The sequence below is a fragment of the Oncorhynchus mykiss genome, chromosome 1 (genome assembly GCF_013265735.2).
Source record: "Oncorhynchus mykiss isolate Arlee chromosome 1, USDA_OmykA_1.1, whole genome shotgun sequence".
NCBI classification, from domain to species: Eukaryota; Metazoa; Chordata; class Actinopteri; order Salmoniformes; family Salmonidae; genus Oncorhynchus; species Oncorhynchus mykiss.
In genome coordinates this window covers 84304611-84317889 of record NC_048565.1, presented here as the reverse complement: position 1 = coordinate 84317889, position 13279 = coordinate 84304611, and the positions used below count along the sequence as shown (strand labels likewise).

Sequence of the window (13279 nt, the reverse complement as noted above, 5' to 3'; positions counted from 1 at the left end):
GTTAACAAACCCACCCTGTACCATCTAGGGCTGGCACGATTACCGGATCATCGTTTAACCTACCAGTATGGATGAAGACCGTCATGAAAATGAAATAACCGTCATGACCTTTATATTTTTGGTGGATCTTACAGCTGACTGTCGAGTTCATTTCCGCGGTGACATGGACTCTTTACAATGTGATGAGACTATGTTGCTCCTTGCTGAAACAGGCAAGGTGTTGTAGCAAACGAGTCAAATGTTTGCCTAGGCTCCTTCACTGGAGCCGCAGCACATGCAGTCAGGAGCGGAGGATAATTCTTCAAATAAATTCAAATCTAATTTTATTTGGCACATGCTTCATAAACAACAGATGTAACAGTGAAATGAGTAACAATAACTTGGTTATATACAAGGGCTACCAGTACTGGGTAATGATAACTTGGTTATATACAAGGGCTACCAGTACTGGGTAATGATAACTTGGTTATATACAAGGGCTACCAGTACTGGGTAATGATAACTTGGTTATATACAAGGGCTACCAGTACTGGGTAATGATAACTTGGTTATATACAAGGGCTACCAGTACTGGGTAATGATAACTTGGTTATATACAAGGGCTACCAGTACTGGGTAATGATAACTTGTTTATATACAAGGGCTACCAGTACTGGGTAATGATAACTTGGTTATATACAAGGGCTACCAGTACTGGGTAATGATAACTTGGTTATATACAAGGGCTACCAGTACTGGGTAATGATAACTTGTCTATAAACATGGGTTACCAGTACTGAGTAATGATAACTTGGCTCACTTCTCTTCAATGATTTGAAAGATATGACTGATATGAAAAATGTGGTCGAACTCCTTCTTGTAGTGAACGAGTGTACACCTCAAGAGAAAGGAGATTGGGACGCAGTGACTGTTTCTCCAGGAGCATTAGCCTACTGTCTAATTGTGCTTTATGGAACATGATAATGAAGATCTGTCACTGTATCTAGCCACACTAGGACAGAAACTCAACACCCTGTTTCACCTGACACCCTGCCATAAAAATGTTGGAAATCTAGTTAGCCAAGAACCCTTGTTAATGTTCTGGTCTCTCTCTCTTTCTCTCTTTCTTTCTATCTTTGTCTCTCCCTCTGTCTGCCTCTCTCTCTCTGTGTCTTTCTCTGTCTTCATCTCTGTATCTGTCTCCATCTCTCCCTCTCCCTCTCCCTCTCCCTCTCTGTCTGTTCATTTGTCTGTCTGTCTGTCTGTCTGTCTGTCTGTCTGTCTGTCTGTCTGTCTGTCTGTCTGTCTGTCTGTCTTTCTGTCTCCATCCATCTCTCTCTGTCTCTCTCTCTCTTTATATATATATTGTATCAGATTGAATGGGAAGCCTCTGAGGAGCAGAAGCAGCAGTGTCTGAGCAAAGGGAAAGACGATAAGGTATGTCTTTCTCTCTCTTTCTTTTTCTCTGTGAGGTAATCACCTCGAGGTTTACTCTCTCTTTATGTCTCCCTACCTCTCTCCCTCCATCTTTCTCTCATCCTCTCTCCTAGGGACGTTTAAATCTACTCATCTCAATATGTGTGGGATTTCTATCTCATGTCTCATTCATCATAAACAACCTTATTCTCTCTCTCTCTTTCTCTCTCCCACCCTCTCTCCATCTCTCCCTCAGTCTCTATCTCTCCCTCTCTCTCTCTATCCATCTCTCCCTCTATCTTCCCCCTCTCTCTCCATCTCTCTCTCTCCCTCTCTCTCGCTCTCACTGCCTCTCTATCTCTACCCCTCTATCTCTCTCCCCTTCTCTCTTGCTTTCTCACTCACTCTCTCTAGCTCTCCCTCTCTCTGCCTCTCTCCCTCGATCTCTCTCTCCCTCACTCTCTATCTCTCTCTCTCTCCCTCGCTCTCTCTCTCTCTCTCTCCCTCTTGTTGATATATTATCTCTCTCTCAACAGACAGAGTGTTATAACCACATCAGGTTTCTCCAGAGATTTAATTCCACTCATCTCTACATGTGTGGGACTCACGCCTTCAAACCTCTTTGTGCGTACATAGTAAGTAACCTGCAGTACAGTACACAACCTACACACACTCATAGAATGAACATGCATAAAATATGTACATATTTTTTAAAGGCAATTTCATGTTCTAGCTAACTAACTCCTTCATGGTATTGTGTGGGTCGACTGTCTCCCTCTTTCCACAGTAATTGACACAATATGAACCATATTATGCTCAACCACTGTGTTACTAGCCTCCGTAACCTCCTGTTCTCCTGTGTAGGATGAGGAGAGTTTTAAAGTGTCGTCTGAGTTTGAGGAGGGTAGAGAGAAGTGTCCGTATGGACCTGCAACAGGCTACACTGGCCTCATCGTGGGTAAAACAACCATTCTTAGACCCTGTATACACGACTACTGTATATCCTTTATGGAAATGTGTTCTGTCACCAAACATGGGACCAATGTTTCTGGTGTAGATGCAAAAAAGTACAACAACAAAAAAAGAGGGGGCATATTATTCACAATTTAAGTTTATGCTCAATGCTAATGTGTCATACTTATTCTGCAATGTAAACTTACCAATAACCATTGCTGTTCCTGTATTGTTCCAGACCAGCAGATGTACACGGCGTCTCAGTATGAGTTCCAGTGCTCTCCGGACATCCGACGTAACGACCCCTATCCCATGGTGAGGACAGAGGAGGCACCCACTCGCTGGTTTCATGGTGAGTTCCCCGGGGCTAGAACGGCTCCTCTCAAAGAACCTATACCCATAGCCTCTTCCCTCTGATTGGAAGGACCATACTGGCCAAAGAACCAATGTTCATTTTCATGCTCAAGTCACCTGGTCTTCGAGTCACCTGGTCTTCAAGTCACCCTGCCTTGACTATAGCAGCGCCTTCTGTTCTGTCTCTTATTACAAATGGATATGTTCTATTTCCGGGAAAAGCAATGTTTTAGAATGGATAATTCCTGACTCTCAGTGTGTTTCTGTTTCCTCAGAGGCTGACTTTGTGGGCAGTGCCCTGGTGAGGGAGAGTGAGGGCAGTACTACCGGAGATGACGATAAAATCTACTACTTCTTTACCGAGAAGAGCCAGGAGCAGACCCCATACTACAGCCACATTAGAGTGGCACGTGTTGGACGAGTCTGTAAGGTGAGGAGAGGGAGAGAAGAGAGAGAGATGTGTAGGAGAAAGGGGAGAGTGGTGAGGGAGAGAGGGGTGAGGGAGAGAGAGAGGGGTGAGGAGGGAGAGAGGGGTGAGGGGTGAGGGAGAGAGAGAGGGGTGAGGAGGGAGAGAGGGGTGAGGGAGAGAGGGGGGTGAGGAGGGAGAGAGAGCTGAAGGGAGAGAGATGGGTGAGGAGGGAGAGATGGGTGAGGAGGGAGGGAGACAGGTGAAGGGAGAGAGAGCTGAAGAGAGGGAGAGAGGGGTGAGGAGGGAGAGAGGTGTGAGGAGGGATAAAGGGGTGAGGAGGGAGAGAGGGGTGAGGAGAGAGAGAGGGGTGAGGAGGGAGAGAGGGGTGAGGAGGGAGAGAGGGGTGAGGAAAGAGAGAGGAGTGAGGAGGGAGAGAGGGTGAGGAGGGAGAGAGGGGTGAGGAGGGAGAGAGAGGTGAAGGAAGAGAGGGGTGAGGAGGGAGAGAGAGGTGAAGGAAGAGAGGGGTGAGGAGGGAGAGAGAGGTGAAGGAAGAGAGGGGTGAGGAGGGAAAGAGAGAGGTGAAGGAAGAGAGGGGTGAGGCTCTATGGGGGTGAGAGGCTGTGGGCAGTGGGAACTGACTTACTGAAGCAGGGAGAACTTTTAAAACAGAACAAAAAGTGAGATATCTGTTGAGGACAAGTATCAAAGGGTCTGATAGCATATCTGATTCTAATGAGGTGCTTTGCGTGTGTGTGTGTGTGTGCGTGTGTGTGTGTGTGTGTGCTCCTCAGTGACTAGTGCCTATCACCACTCTCAACAGGGTTGCTAATGAGCTGTCACAGGGCAATGGTGTGGCAATGGCACATTCCCATAGCAATGCTCTCGTCTCACGTCTTCACAGAGCTGCAGTTTAAGAAATGAAACAACCTTGGAGACATGATCATCTCCCTTGACCTCCTTTAAATTGTGCCCAAGAAAGGCATGTTTTCCAGACTCAGTTTGTTGTCCAACTCCCCTCCCATCGTCCTCCCCTCTTCCCCCTCTCTCATAGGGAGATAGAGGAGGTCTGTTGACCCTCCAGAAGAGGTGGACATCATTCCTAAAGGCCACACTGGTGTGTTCGCTGCCAGAATACAACTTACACTTCAACGTGTTGAGGAGTATTTACACGCTGCCGGGACACACACCTCACGACACACTCTTCTACGGTGTCTTCAGTCCCGAGTGGTGAGTAATAGTAGAACATTAGCGAGGAGAGGAGAGGAGAGGAGAGGAGAGGAGAGGAGAGGAGAGGAGAGGAGAGGAGAGGAGAGGAGAGGAGTATTTTAATGAATCTAGTGTTTGTGTGTGTGTGTGTGTGTGTGTGTGTGTGTGGCTCATGGCACTTGCAACACCAAGGATTTTGAGTTTGATTCCTGCTGGGGCCATCCATATGAAAAATGTATGACTGTAAGACCCTTTGGATAAAAGTGTCTGCTCAATAAAATATCTGAAGGGAAAAATAGTGGTAGAAACCGACAGAAGGGGCGAGAGATGCGAGAGAGAAGAGATAGGATGTGTTAGCTGGGTCCAAGGGAAAGGTGTGACAAATGCAGAGATTGATGGAGAGAGATAGAAGGAGAAACAATCTGCAAGGGAAGAGAGGGGTATCAGGAAAAGGGAGGAAGTGGGGGCTGGAGAGAGATCAAGACAGAGAGGGAGGGAGAATCTGCCCAGATCTGTAGTTACAGTGCAAAGTATTCAGATCCACAGACTTTTTCCACATTTTGTTACGTTACAGCCTTATACTAAAATGGATTAAAAAATGTTTTTAAAATATATTACTTGACAGATCATACACGTAACGTTAGCTAGCAAACCAGACAGCTAACGTGAGCTAAATAACAGTACGCTTTAACTTGCATTGCAATGAAAATGACTTTCTGACCAAATTAGAAACGTTTAATATCTTGCTAGACTCTCTTACCCGTATACATGGATAGACGCTTCTCCCTCTCTGTCACGGATGCCATGGTTGCCCTTAGTTTGAAGATATAATCTGGAGACAGGTGTTTTTGCAGTTATTCGTGATATCTTTCAAAAAAGCAACGCTAGAAAGGATTACCTTCACATACTGAGCAGCTCATGTTACAGACAGAAGCGTGCTAAATGGCAGACCAATCCAAAGTCATCTCTCAGCATGTCCCTCCCACTCATTATCTCAGCCATTCATGTCTAGCGGGAAGGTTCCTGTCTTTTTTTATTCATATTTGCAGATGGCATAAAAGTTTGTTATTAAGGCACATGAAAGTTCACATGTTCCAGAAGACATTTCTTTGTTGTTTTTATTTATTTTTTATTATTTTACCCCTTTTTCTCCCCAATTTCGTGGTATCCAATTGTTAGTAATTACTATCTTGTCTCATCGCTACAACTCCCTTACGGGCTCGGGAGAGATGAAGGTCGAAAGCCATGCGTCCTCCGAAACACAACCCAACCAAGCTGCACTGCTTCTTAACACAGCACGCATCCAACCCGGAAGCCAGCCGCACCAATGTGTCGGAGGAAACACTGTGCACCTGGCGACCTTGGTTAGCGTGCAATGCGCCCGGCCCGCCACAGGAGTCGCTGGTGAGACAAGGATATCCATCCTGGCCTAACCCGGTAGGGACGACGCTAGGCCAATTGCGCATCGCCCCACGGACCTCCCGGTCGCGGCTGGCTGCGACAGAGCCTGGGCGCGAACCCAGAGTCTCTGGTGGCACAGCTAGCGCTGCGATGCAGTGCCCTAGACCACTGGCTGACCCGGGAGGCCCAGAAGGCATTTCTGCCCAAAAACACATTTTAATATAAAAATGTATAAACAATAAACGTTCAAATGACTCTCCTGTGAAATAGTTACATGCGAGCTTCCTGAGTCACATTTGGTGTTTTGTTGATGGTGGTGGAAAACGCTGTGTCAGGTGCCGCTCCTGAATCTTCCATAAATGTTTAGTTGGGTTGAGACTCCTCTTTCAAAGTCACTGAGATCTCTCCTTCTAGACTTGATAGCCAAAATAATGGGCAACTGGTCATTTCTATACCTGATCTTAAGCATCATGGGATTTTAATTGCTTAAACCTCTTGCTCCTACCTGAGACGCAGATGTCTCATCTAGACACCTGGAAATGCAAATGCACTACGCTAAATGCTAAATGTACTCGTTAAAACTCAAACGTTCATTAAAACACACATGTAGGGTATTGAATTAAAGCTACACTCGTTGTGAATCTAGCCAACAAGTCAGATTTTTAAAATGCTTTTCGGCGAAAGCATGAGAAGCTATTATCTGATAGCATGCAACACCCCAATATACCTGAAGGGGACGTAAACAAAAGAGTTAGCGTAGCCGGCGCTACACAAAACGCAGAAATAAAATATATAACATTCATTACCTTTGATGATATTCTATGTTGGCACTCCTATATGTTCCATAAACATCACAATTGGGTCTTCTTCCCGATTAAATCCGTCCATGTATGCCCAAAATATCCATTTGTATAGCCTGTCTGGTTCAGGAAAAAAGCTCCCTTCCAACACGCAACGTCATTTTTTAAAATTATATAAGTTGCCTATATTCTTTGACAAAACACTTCAACCTACTTTTGTAACCCAACTTTAGGTATTTGTAAACGTTAATAAGCGATCAAATTGATCACTGGGCGATCTGTATTCAATAGCAGCTACTCAAGAAAACGATGTCCTTTGTCTCTCTTCCAAAATCGATTGCTGTATGCCTGACGGAATGAAGGATCTATTTGTCATTACACAAAGTATTTTTGTCAATGAAAATGACGTTCCACACGACATCGTGTGGAAGTTGTAGGAACTGCAAGCTCCCTGCTATATATTTTTGCTTGCAATAAACAATTCAGAGACTGGCGGATTAATACTTTTCTGTGGTTTTTGTGACCAGGTTTTTCTTGGGATTTCGCTTGCTGTTCACGTTCTGTTATAGTCACAGACGTTATGTAACCAGTTTTAGAAACTTCAGAGTGTTTTCTATCCACACATACTAATCATATGCATAAACTATATTCCTGGCATGAGTAGCAGGACGCTGAAATGTTGCGCGATTTTTAACAGAATGTTCAAAAAAGGAGGGGGTAGACTGAAGAGGTTTTTAATTAACTCAGGAACCACACCTGTATGGGAGCACCTGCTTTCAATATACTTTGTATCCCTCATTTACTCAAGTGTTTCCTTTATTTTGGTAGTTACCTGTAGTAGCTCAGCTCTGGTCACCAACCTCCCCCTCTCTATTTGGGGGCCCCATTCCTTATTTTGTTTAACTCTCCTGCTCTTCTCTCCCACCTATACCTTCTCTTGTCCTTCACACCCACACTCTTCTCATTTTCTCTCCCTCTCTCTCCACCTCTCTCTCTCCCTCTCTCTCCACCTCTCTCTCTCTCTCACCACCTCTCTCTCTCTCTCTCTCCCTCCCTTTTTAATTGTCAGAGGATACATACAACTTCTCTTGATTAGCTTTGAACATTTCTCTTTGTCACCCACACCCCCTGCTCTCTCTCTCTCTCTCTCTCTCTCTCTCCTTGCTCTCTTTCCCTCTCTCCTCTCACCCTCTCCTGTCTCTCTTTCTCTTCTCTCTCTCTTCACTCGCTCATTCTCTCTCCTCTCTGTCTCCTCCTCTCTCTCTCCCTCTTTCTCTCTCTCTCCTCTCTCTATCATTCCTTTCAACTCTGCTACATGAGTCTCTGATCTATTTTAGCTGTCGCTATGGTAACATTTAAGGTTTACTGCTGCTGTTCTGGCTGACGTGTGTGTGTGTGTGTGTGTGTGTGTGTGTGTGTGTGTGTGTGTGTGTGTGTGTGTGTGTGTGTGTGTGTGTGTGTGTGTGTGTGTGAGTGTGTGAGTGAGTGAGTGAGTGAGTGAGTGAGTGAGTGAGTGAGTGAGTCAATGAATAAATCCAGATGGACAGAGAGGTGTTTACTATTGTATCAGTGTGACGTGTTGTTCTCTCCTCTTGAGTTCTGTAGTGTTTACAGACCATGTCCCGGAGAAACCTAGGAATTCTTGTGGATGGGAACAGTCACTGTTACCTCTTCACCAGACCTGGGTTCAAATAGCATTAGTTTCTTAAACATAGTGATCTGGAGGTGTGACACAGTGTACATTATCTACAATGTCAGGAAAGGGCAAAGTATCTGCATAGCCTCAGTCTGCATTGTCCATTAGAAAGGTACATTACGGTCAACCCCCTAAGGGTACGGTGGTGTACACATGGTACACTCCGCTTAACCTCTGCATGCATCACGACAAAATAACCACAAAAGTAAGAGTTTCAAATGAAGCTTCATTATCATGACTTTCTACCAACTCAGGAGAAGAGTACATTTTCACTTTGATATGTGGTTGTCATGTGGTTGTCTACCTTAAACTGGACTGCACTGACTAAGTCTCTCTGCGTAAGTGCACCCACTAAATAAGTTACATGTAAAGATGTAGAGAAGTGGTCGTTGTTCAGTCTATTCATGACCTCCCAAAGTCCAAAGACCTCTGTGACCAGACAAACATTTGATATGCTGAAGGGAAAAAGGTCACATTATGTTTCCTCTAACTGCACATATCTTACTTCCCTTCAGAGGCTGCAGGCAGAGTAACCTTCTCTCCAATATTTTAGGTTTTCTTCATTTAGTGACTTAGACCAAAAAGTGAAAGCCCATTGTTTTTATGTGGGGTATCCTAAACCGTTTAACCAGTTGCGACGAGCAAACCCGGATCCGGGATCCTATTAATAGACTCAAGCTCATTACCATAACGCAACGTTAACTATTCATGAAAATCGCAAATGAAATGAAATAAATATATTTGCTCTCAAGCTTAGCCTTTTGTTAACAACACTGTCATCTCAGATTTTCTAAATATGCTTTTGAACCATAGCTAAACAAGCATTTGTGTAAGGGTATTGATAGCTAGCATAGCATTAAGCCTGGCATTCAGCATGCAACATTTTCACAAAAACAAGAAAAGCATTCAAATAAAATCATTTACCTTTGAAGAACTTCAGATGTTTTCAATGAGGAGACTCTCAGTTAGATAGCAAATGTTCAGTTTTCCCAAAAAGATTATGTGTGTAGGAGAAATCGGTCCGTTTTGTTCTTCATGTTTGGCTGAGAAAAAAAAACGAAAATTCAGTCATTACAACACCGAACTTTTTTCCAAATTAACTCCATAATATCGACAGAAACATGGCAAACGTTGTTTAGAATCAATCCTCAAGGTGTTTTTCACATATCTATGCGATGATAAGTCACTCCTGGCAGTTTGGTTTCTCCTCTCTTCAAAATGGAAAAAATGCGCGCACCTGGAGATTGCGCAATAGTTTCGACGGAGGACACCCAGCGGACACCTGGTAAATGTAGTCTCTTATGGTCAATTTTCCAATGATATGCCTACAAATACGTCACAATGCTGCAAACACCTTGGGGAAACGACAGAAAGTGTAGGCTCTCTCCTTGCGCATTCACAGCCATATAAGGAGACATTGGTACACAGCGCCTCAAAAATCTGGCTCACTTCCTGTATGAAATTTCATCTTGGTTTCGCCTGTAGCATTAGTTCTGTGGCACTCACAGACAATATCTTTGCAGTTTTGGAAACGTCAGAGTGTTTTCTTTCCAAAGCTGTCAATTATATGCATAGTCGAGCATCTTTTTGTGACAAAATATCTTGTTTAAAACGGGAACGTTTTTCATCCAAAAATGAAATACTGCCCCCAGAGTTTCATGAGGTCATATCAACATCTTGGTGTGTGTGTGTGTGTACTATAGGAAGAACGTGAAGATATCAGCAGTGTGCCGGTTCTCTCTGTCTGAGGTCCAAAGGGTCTTTGACGGGCCCTACATGGAGAATCAGGACTCTGGAGCCGAGGGGAGCGAGTACACTGGAAAGGTCCCTGACCCACGACCTGGATCAGTGAGTATCACACACACAAACACTTGATCTTTTGCTGTCCAAGCGGACTCCTGTATAACAGGCCCTGTCAGTTCTTCTGAGTTGCTCTCTATCCCCTTTATCCTCAGCATCCCAACATCCAATATATTGAGAGAGAGAAAGAAAGAAAGAAAGAGAGAAAGAGAGCGAGAGAGAGAGAGAGACAGACAGAAAGAGACAGAGACAGAGAGAGAGAGAGAGAAAGAGAGAAAGAGAGCGAGAGAGAGAGACAGAGAGAGAGAGAGAGAGAGAGAGAGAGAGAGAGAGAGAGAGAGAGAAAGAGAGAAAGAGAGAAAGAGAGAAAGAGAGAGAGAGAGAGACAGAGAGAGAGAGAGAGAGAGAGAGAGAGAGAGAGAGAGATTTATAAAAGCAGAGTAAAAAACAGAGGGTAAACTGGGAAGGAGAGATGGAAAGAGATTATAGAACTACGTGGCAGCTACTTCGATGAGGATCAAACAGAACGAGCTTATGTCATTGAAAGCCATTTCCATGGCGATTATCACCGGGCCAAGTCTTGACAACGGTTGTGATGGCTTATTATGGGCTACAAAGTCATGACTTCATTAAGGAGAGGAGTCGTGATCTACAGTAGTGTTGTTTCAACATTGAAAAGCTTTATTCCCACTCTCCGGGTCTAGCTGTAAAATGAGGTAGAGAGGACGGTTCCGGGTCTTAACTGTAGTGACAGTGTCAATGCCTCTTATCAGAGTTGGGAAAGTAATCTCACAGAGGACAAAGTTAAAGAAGTTGTAGCCTTAGTCAGGTGGAGAGAGATAAGCAGTCTACACGGATACACACACCAAATTCAACTCATAGTGGCCTACTATAAACTATGAACTATAAACTCAATGAGGGTTTGTCTTGTATACTGTAAACTCTGAACCCACCTGCTATACTATAAGGGAGGGCTATATCGCCCACTCATCTCTCTCTATCCATCTATCTATCCACCCTCCCACCCACCCATAATATATAATATAATGATCAAATATATACTGAGCCTTCAGAAAGTATTCACCCCCCTTTACATGTTCTTTACCATTCGGACATCAGATTTGCCACCAATGCTCCTTATAGGACACATCACTGCACTCTATACTCCTCTGTAAACTGGTCCTCTCTGTAAACCCATCGCAAGGCCCACTGGTTGATGCTTATTTATAAAACCCTCTTAGGCCTCACTCCCCCCTATCTGAGATATCTACTGCAACTCTCATCCTCCACATACAACACCCGTTCTGCCAGTCACATTCTGTTAAAGGTCCCCAAAGCACACACATCCCTGGGTCGCTCCTCTTTTCAGTTCGCTGCAGCTAGCGACTGGAACGAGCTGCAACAAACACTCAAACTGGACAGTTTTATCTCAATCTCTTCATTCAAAGACTGAATCATGGACACTCTTACTGACAGTTGTGGCTGTTTTGTGTGATGTATTGTTGTCTCTACCTTCTTACCCTTTGTGCTGTTGTCCGTGCCCAATAATCTTTATACCCTGTTTAGTGCTGCTACCATGTTGTGCTGCTGCCATGTTGTGTTGCTACCATGTTGTTGTCATGTTGTGTTGCTGCCATGCTATGTTGTTGTCTATGTAGTGTTGTCTCTCTTGTCGTGATGTGTGTTTTGTTCTATATTTATATTTGATTTATTTTTAATCCCAGCCCCCGTCCCCGCAGGAGGCCTTTTGACTTTTGGTAGGCTGACATTGTAAATAAGAATTTGTTCTTATCTGACTTGCCTAGTTAAATAAAGGTTAAATAAATAAAAAATATATATTATGTTGTTGTTTTACAGCCTGAATTCAACATGGATTAAATGTATGTTTTTTGTCACCCATCTATTACAAAGTCAACACATGTTTTCAGACATTTTTGCAGATTCTTTTGAAAAGAAAACAAATAAATATCTAATTTAATTAATTTACGTAAGTATTCACACCCCTGAGTCAATATATGTTAGAATCACCTTTGGCAGTGGTTACAGTGAGTCTTTCTAGGTAAGTCTCTAAGTAAGTCTCTAGGTAAGTCTCTAAGAGCTTTTCTTACCTGGATTGTACAATAATACCCTGTTGATCATTGCTAGACAGACATTTCCAAGTCTTGCCATAGATTTTCACGCCGATTTAAGTCAAAACTGTAACTAAGCTACTCAGGAACATTCAATGTTGTCTTAGTAAGCAACTCCAGTGTAGATTTGGCCCTGTGTTTTAGGTTATTGTCCTGCTGAAAGGTGAATTTGTCTCCCAGTGTCTGTTGGAAAGCAGACTGAACCATGTTTTCCTCTAGGATTTGACTGTGCTTAGCTCTATTCTGTTTTTTTTTTATCATACAAATCTCCCTAGTCCTTGCCAATAACAAGCATACTCATAACATGATGCAGCCACCACCATGCTTGAAAATATGAAGAGTGGTACTCAGTGATGTGTTGTGTTGGATTTGCACCAAACATAACTCGTTATATTCAGGACATTAAGTTAATTTCTACTTTAGTGCCTTATTTCAAACAGGATGAATCCTTCTCACCCCCTCTTCCCTCATGCCTCCAGTGTATTACAGACCAGTTGAGATCCAGAGGTATAAACTCCTCCACCTCCCTGCCAGACGACATGCTGAACTTTGTGAGGAGACACCCTCTGATGTCCCAGCAGGTCATGTCTACAGAGCAGCGCCCCCTTTTGTTCAGGAGGACAACAGACTACACCCAGCTGGTGGCTCACAGGGTGGAGGGGCTGGACGGGCAGAACTACCATTTACTCTTCATGGGCACAGGTTTGTGTGGGGGGTTATGAGGGGGTGTCTCGGGGGGTGGCTGTACAAGCTTTAAGCTGTGTGTTTTTGTCATCCCAGTAAAGTCATGGAACAGACTTCAAACCACATGTACAGTACATCCCATTGTATGTGTTTGTGTGTGTGTGTTGTGACCCTGTAACTGTCTCCTGTTCCAGACGATGGCTGGCTGCACAGAGCTGTAGAGGTCAGGGGTCATCTACACATTATAGAGGAGCTACAGCTGTTTGACCAACCACAGCGTGTGGATAGCCTGGTTATTTCACATACACAGGTACACACTCACAAACGGACAGGCAGGCACATGCACGGACTCTCTCTCTCTCTGTCTCTCTGTCTCTCACAAACAATAATATCAAGGTTTGTTTTGTTTAGTGATCTTCTAATTCAAGGATATTTTCAATAACACAAGCCT

General features: G+C 44.0%; 1 protein-coding gene across 1 annotated transcript in view; it reads left to right on the top strand.

The window, feature by feature from the left end:
• LOC110532813 (semaphorin-4G) overlaps positions 1–13279 on the top strand; it is a 39408-nt gene that overhangs the window by 13811 nt on the left and 12318 nt on the right. The window contains exons 4-12 of the mRNA XM_036989962.1: positions 1354–1416; positions 1932–2030; positions 2260–2353; positions 2588–2701; positions 2979–3133; positions 4164–4339; positions 9919–10063; positions 12624–12846; positions 13023–13138. Of these exons, the coding sequence (XP_036845857.1) occupies positions 1354–1416; positions 1932–2030; positions 2260–2353; positions 2588–2701; positions 2979–3133; positions 4164–4339; positions 9919–10063; positions 12624–12846; positions 13023–13138 (1185 nt within the window). The remainder of the gene's footprint in view (positions 1–1353; positions 1417–1931; positions 2031–2259; positions 2354–2587; positions 2702–2978; positions 3134–4163; positions 4340–9918; positions 10064–12623; positions 12847–13022; positions 13139–13279) is intronic.